General features: G+C 43.8%; 1 protein-coding gene across 1 annotated transcript; it reads left to right on the top strand.

Moving 5' to 3' along the window:
- Window positions 1–1,390: 1,390 nt before the first annotated feature.
- On the top strand, window positions 1,391–7,032 carry T265_06452 (hypothetical protein; the record flags this gene model as incomplete). The annotated part of the gene is made up of 3 exons (XM_009171720.1): window positions 1,391–1,570; window positions 1,606–1,734; window positions 6,831–7,032. The coding sequence occupies 3 exons, from the start codon at window positions 1,421–1,423 to the stop codon at window positions 6,942–6,944; spliced, it is 393 nt and encodes a 130-aa protein (XP_009169984.1).
- Window positions 7,033–7,309: the final 277 nt, after the last annotated feature.

The raw sequence follows: 7,309 nt of genomic DNA, 5'->3' as shown, positions 1-7,309 counted from the left end.
AGCCCCGAATCCACATCGTCGTCGATTATTGGTGGCGAGATAGCCCAAGTGGTTAGAGAGCGAATTCACTGGCCGGAAGGTCCATGGTTCGAACCCGACCTCTGCCTCTCGACTTCCCCTGTCTATGCGTGGGCAACCTGGCAGTATCCCAGCCCTCGTGCTTCCTGCGGGTGGCATGGCAGCCTGGCACCGAAAGGGTGCTACAGCTGAACCAATATTTATTATTTATTGATAGCGAAGGTCGATCACTGCTTACCGCTTTTCTGGAACACCAGCGTGGACTCCGATCATGTATTTGTACACTGCCGCTTTTCACTGCGTTTTTCAAAAAGCGCACACCGCGTTTAGCCACTGAGAATCTAGGGTACCGAGAGGTCAAATAAAACTTTCAGAACCAGCTTCTCAAACACCTACGGGACGGTCCGATGTCGGATATAAATGGCCATTGGGAGAAGGTTTCTCTGAGCGCTACTCAGCCAATCTCATCCAAACATCGGATCTTTGATAGGGCGATGTCTCTATTAGAGGCCCAGCGACAGATCCCCCTAGCCGCAACCACAACTCCACCTGACGCATCATCCGACGCCAGGTAAAACTGGGTGTTTGTGCAGACCAAGAAGCTTGATGGAACCGAAAGGCCAAAGAGATAGAAGAGCCAAAAATGCTGGGGACGTACGCAAGTTGTTCCATTTGATTCGTCCGACTGTTCCTCAGAAGTCTCTGTTCATCTTATCAGGGATAAAAATGGCTTCCCGATATCTAGCAAAGGAGAACAATCGGACCGCTGGACACAGTACTTCAACCGGAAATTCAGTTGGGCGCTTGCTACCTCCAATCCGGAATCCTGGCCTTCAACAGAAAGGTGGACTGTGAATGTAGAGCCACCGTCGGTCTCAGAAGTGTTCGAGTGTATTTCTCAGACGTCATCGCGCTGCTGGCATCCGTCACTTGAATCACATCTAAGTCTCAACCTCCGCGGATCTCGCCTCTGAGGCCGTTCATGTGCGGTTGTCCGTGTTCTTGGCTCTCCGCGAAACCAGCTTGTTCTGTTACAAGAATCAGTCGCTGTGAAACATGTCTCCTGAAATTTTAACCGAAGGGGTCACTCTCTCGAACTCTTCTGGTTAGCCGTTATTTATGGTTGTCGGTGTACTACTATTACTGTGATCTTACTAATCTACTTTTCGACGGTTGTTTTAATCTACAACGAATAAGGTGACTCTATACGGGCCTTTCGCAGTCGAAGGAAAGGTTTTCCAATGCAATTGCCAATGTAAAAGCCAAAATCATTGTTCATTACTTTTCCAGCAGCAAAGTTGAACTCATCTTTCCCAGTCGCATTCACTATTTTATATGTTTTGACTGATATATTACTTTTTGCTGTTCTCAGGCATTTGATGTTGAAGAACCTGGTCATTTCATGCCTCGTGGTAAAAAGAAGCTTCTACATCCTCCGCTGACATTTTTACACCCACCTTTTTCCAAACCGTTGAGTGAAGCGGTACGTGTGGCTTCCTCCGATCAATATCCTGCTGTGAAAACCGCATCGACCGAGGAAAAGTGTACCTGGGTATGTCTTCTTTTTTGCTCGTGACACTGTAACAGATTACTCCAGATTTCAGTCTTTCTGCACGGAGTTTCTTCCCTAAAGGCGGCCGACGCCCACCTGTTCAAAGAAACTCCCCGAAACCACCGCTGGAATTCTTTGAAGATCCGATAGATCAAGTAACAACGGTACGTGGGTGACTTCTACTTACCTTTAGAAGTTGACCAAATGGGCTATTCGCTAGGATGTATTGTAGTAGAAGGCTTTGCAACGTGCAACTGCCAGTTGGATTGGTGTATCTAATCTGTGGTTTCAGCGGCTGTGTCGTCTTTGTTTGTTTGATTAATTCTGCTGGCTCGCACACTACTTTATTAAACTTCACGTCCGTCAAAACTAAAGCATTTTAAAGGACATTAGAACAGCCATACGATAACGTTCACCTACGCTATTTGTCTTCATCCACACTCTCTTCAGTTACGGAACGTAAGATACGAACGGAGAGATTGGTGTTTTTGGTATTGGGGTAAACACGAAAGACTTCTAGGGAAGATCTAAGTGTCTTGACAGTTCATATCGTTTCCTGTTTGCATCTTGAAGTGGATGACGTAGTAAGCGGTTTCTTCTATGTGCTTTGAACACAACTTGGGTTGGGTGCTGCGTAGGAGCAGCTATTGGAAACAACATTGGTTTGTTTTTTATGCCAATTTCATTGTGGTGCAGAACAAAAGGAGGCAAGAAATACTGATAAAACGATAGGCAAGTGACGAAGACGGGTCACCTGCTGCTGATATGAAGGACGGCGTTAGTTTGTGAGTGCATAGTAAGACGATTGCTATCGGCGCCATTCCTGCCATCGGTTTCCGACTAATTTAGCTTAGACACCTTATGGTACTCCCTCTCCTTCTTTTATCCCTGTTCATGGTAGCGCGTTTTTGAAGTAACTGCTAGTGATTGCAAGCTGGTGCGCCACTGTTTTCCAACACGGATGCTTCTTGATGCAAAGGGGGAGGATATTTGATACATCCTGAAATACCAATTCTAAGTATTATTAATCAAAAGACGCTTCTAAGCTTATCACTGTCAGCAATGGATTTGTTTATTTCAACCAGTTGGCCAATCTCAACTGTAACGTGCAAGAGGACTATCGCAATCACCAGCTTCGTTGAGTCATCCACTTCATCGTTTGCGGCTTAGCTACTGATCACATGACTCTGTCTAACATTACCGTGTTCGGACAATTGATCTCAGTGGTTCTGGTTTCTGATTAACTGGATACTTGTTTGTGTGGCTATTTTCAGTTGATTGACTACAATAAGATATGGGAAACTGGCCTGTGACTGTTCTGTGGTTTGTTCGCCGGGATGGGCACTTTGGTTGTAAAGCTTTCATCATGGGTGGTTCCCACCTCGACTATGGTTTAATGCTTGCAACTAAATCTCCCTGTAGGCGAATACACTCACGGTCAATTCCTCTTCAGTGGTTAGTGAATTATATCTTGCGTAATCTGAACATATGCGGCAATCCGTATCTACAGTCGATCGGTTTGGGTTTTATATCTTGTAATCCTCATGCAACTTTCTTACGAACCACGGCTCTGATTAACAAACTAAGAAGTGCAACTAAACAGACCAGCAGTTGAATCTAGTGCAGTTTAGCTTAAAGATGCTTTACTCGTAGTACATTACGAGGTAACCGGCATGAACCGAACAGTGGTGGCAAACTATTAGGTTTGACTTTACAGAACTGACGAACTATCAGTTTTTAAAGTCGCAACTATCTCATTTCGGAACATTTATTTATTTAGCAACATTTTGAAGACCGAGAATTCATTCAATAACAACAGTGACTGGTGACCGAAGCCCACTCCTTTGCTCTATATGTTACTACCAACCTGATGACTCCACTTAGCATTGCAATTCAACTCGAGATCAGAAGTGACTCGAATTCAGAGCGTCAGTGAAATAATCACTCGACAGGGTTACATCACATGTCAGCTTTTTGTGACTGTTTTGCTTATTGTCGGTCGATAGAACTAGCTCAATTGGATTTCTGAATAATTAGTGCTGTTCTACCACTGAAATGAGGGTTGAATGTCGAGCCTGAAACAAGGTGATATTTGCAAAGTTATACGCGCTGTATACGTTGTTTTAAAGTGAACTTAAATAATGGACAAAAGCACGCTACCGTTCATTCTGCATTATGATGCATCTATTTTTTAAAGCAGAATGGATACCTACTCAGTATGAACTCAGACGTTTCGGGCAGTTTTAAGCTCTGGTTGTTTGTGCTGACTCGAAATCGCTTTTCACTGGTTCTGACCATCTTGGTGAATTCTAGCAGCTACTACATAGCCATACTCACCACCTTTAAACACCGCTTCGAACACTTAATGGTTGATCCTCTTAGAAGCTCATCTGCCGAACTAGAACAAAGTAGCTTTTCTTACCCATGTTTGTGAGTCATTTCCTTACTGTGTCAAAGATCCTGGTAAATTATAAATTCTGACAAGTGACTGACATTCCCTTCTACAGCTGATTCCAACAGTTTAACAATATAGCAATCCATTTCAATAGTTCAGCAATACAATATCACTAACACTCCCTTACCAGGAAAACCTAACAATGTACTTGCAAGACTACGAAACCTTGCTTAATTTTTAAAGGAAACCTCTGAAAATAAATTTTGCAGCGGTATCCTCATGAGCTCTGCACCTGCAGATATCTGCTTATCCTGACGGACTTCTCGTATAGTTGGTGGATCGAGGTATTTTGTCGTGACGAAGGGAACACAGTACTGAATATGGGAAATTATGATATGGTTCTTTCGGTCAACTCCAACGACCATACAAATGGCTTTAACTTTCTTGCAGACATCACTTTTCCCAGAGGTACTACTCAGTATTGTCCCACGATCTTACTTTACGGGTTACGCATTAATCATTGAGGACAAGGGTTACTTAAGCTCATGCTTCCCAACCGATTCAGCTGGAATTCTAGCAACTAAGTTGAGGGGACGAAAAGCAACGGGTGATCTCATTAGCAGGGTCTTATGAGCTTTTATGCCATCTTAGAATTTCTACTTCGTTAGGTTCCATATTGATGCTTAGGACTCATGTGTTGCTAGTTTCACCCACCTGAAGGAAATCCACGTTGTTTTCCTGTGAAATCGAAACCCTGTTTTATTGCGCTCCACACGTACTGTACCGCGAAATAATCAACTGTTTGAGCCTATCTGCGTGGATATACAAGTCCACCTAGTTATCTCACAGCTTACACTCACTTCCTTCCGACGCGTTACTAGCGAATGCTAAGGTCATAGCGACTCGGACTCAACTAACGGATGACAACTGGTCTCATTTTAGGAAGCAGCCAATGGCGAAACAGGCAGTGTAAAATTGTTATGGCGACTAACCGCTCTCATGATTTACGAATTGATATGCCTGGATGTGCCTGCAACTGTCTGAGGTTTCAAACCACTGGACCATGGTTGCTTCGGCTGTTCGTGGAAGTTGCACTCAGTTATCAATTCACACTTGTAATGTGCTAGTGTATGGCTTCGACAGACAGCTGGAACATTTGCCACTCAATTGTTTGGTACTACTTCTATGTGCCTTCATCTTGTTCTTATCACTCCCTGTCGCACACTCGAAATTTTCTTTTCCACACTTATATACGCAAACCCGGTTCATCTTTGCTTACATCCGGAGAGTTTGGAGTGGGATGGTGCTAACGATGCGACGGAACGGCATTTGATTGTGTATATTTATCACATTGTCATTATGAATTTCCTCACTCTCAAGACAGGCTTCAGCTACTAAATGGGAGTTATGTACGCCTCGTAAACCGGTGTAAGCTGTCTGCCAATAATGGTTTACAGCCGAGACGATGGAACTGGTAATCCGACCAGTCATTTCCAAGTTAACGGATTGGCAGTTAAGAGATGTTGGATGTGACGTTATCACGATCCGATTTCCACTCCGAGTATGCACTCATGAACTGCACGTAATGAATGCACGCATGCATAGCACTATCAGCGAAGCAAACTGAAATCACTCGAACATGCTACTAATTATCCACCTGCTCCGTTTCGCTGAGATAAAACTTCCCACTCCGTGGCTGGAAATTGTCCTTGAGGAATGCCCCCAACTATTTCAATAAAAAACGGGGTATCCGTAAGTAGTCGTTGTAATAGGATGTTCTCCATATGTGGGATTATTTATAGGACGACTTGCTTGTGTCGGATCGCTAGATATCTCATTCTGGTTGAAGCATCAAAGCTCTTCATGTTTATTTAGGGCTGTGTAGGGGGTATAGGTGACTCAGAGCAGCCGTCCCTTCCAAAGAGAAACCTCGCTGACAGCACTTTCGGTGTCTCCCACTGTATTGTGTTCGATTTAAAATGTACTGAGTCATTCATAGTTCAGCTGATTAAGTCACAAAATACCCGACACAGATTGTCGAAGCAGCAGGTCAGTTTCTTTTTTTTACCGCTGTCCGTCTTGTTCCGTTTCCAATATGGCGTTGTTGTCAGCTTCCTGTGTGTATTAAGGGTTTCTGTTGTGAATGTTGGATAATTTGGCTTGTGTCCGTCATCCAAGACTGTGTTGCTTGTTCTTTCGGAATTCTGAACAGAGACAAGAACGATGTGCAGAGGCATTTAATCGTTTTAATAACTATAGAATGTAGAGGTAAACAGAGTGGTTAGCACACCAATTAACGAGAAACAGATTAACTACAGTTATGCTGTGTAGTGTAGCGTTGCGGTGGTTAGGTTGTTTTCTTGTCTGTTCTATTCGTTGCATCGCTCAAGGCCATAGAGGAATTAATAAAACAACCAAATACGGTGATCCCACTAAAACTTGCCGTCTTAGGAGAGCAGGGTATTGGGCTTATTCGTGCCCACCCCCCCAGAAGACCGACCCTCTAACAATGTGAAGACAAGAGTTCGTTCTAAATAATGCTCACTTTAGGGGTTTGGTCCCCGTGATGTGAATTCACCCCTCAGTTGTGTCTTATTCTACCAGTTGGTCTCTGTTGCTGTCGTCAAGCTTACTGTGAGCTGAGTTAGAGCTGTTCACCGAAAGTAGGCAGCACCGGAACGCTTTTGTTTTGGTACATATTATTGAGAAATGCCTCTGTCTGACCAAACACCTTACATACACCACCAGAAGTCTACAGCGAAGTGGTACTAGCAGTTAGTGGAAGTCATTACTGAGTTATTACCCATTTGGTGATTAAAGGCCGTCCTCATACGGTGAACTTGGTCTCTTTTCCCCATATCTTAGAACCCAGATGAAAATCCAACTGAACGCTGTCCTCTGTTTCCCCTCACCTCTCCGGAAAAGCCTTTCATTGGGAGACAAATGCTCGTCAAAGAGACACCTGAGTACCAGCGATGAGACCCTACGTATTTTCCTATTGTAAATACGATTTTATTCTATTTTATTGACCATTGAGAATTCATGTCCTAGATGACTTGCTTCCTAATACCACTTCACAGTCTTTTGGTACCTGTGGTCGGTTTCGTAGTGCCCCGTGTTGGCAGTGATAATTGTTTGCATTTGTCTGATGCCAGTTTGGTCAGTCTGTTCTATTTGTACTGGTAGGTTTCATGAACAGCTGTACACCAGACGAATACAACTCATGTTCTTGGTTCGAGGGTAAGTATGACCGTGGTGTGCGTAGGATATTCCTTCCGTCCTTCAAAAATCAGAAGAAATAATCACTGTCAAAAACACTTCCCTTACGGATGCAGTTTCTTATA

The sequence above is a fragment of the Opisthorchis viverrini genome, assembly GCF_000715545.1.
Source record: "Opisthorchis viverrini unplaced genomic scaffold opera_v5_137, whole genome shotgun sequence".
NCBI lineage: Eukaryota > Metazoa > Platyhelminthes > Trematoda > Opisthorchiida > Opisthorchiidae > Opisthorchis > Opisthorchis viverrini.
This window is presented reverse-complemented; position numbering and strand designations above follow the sequence as displayed.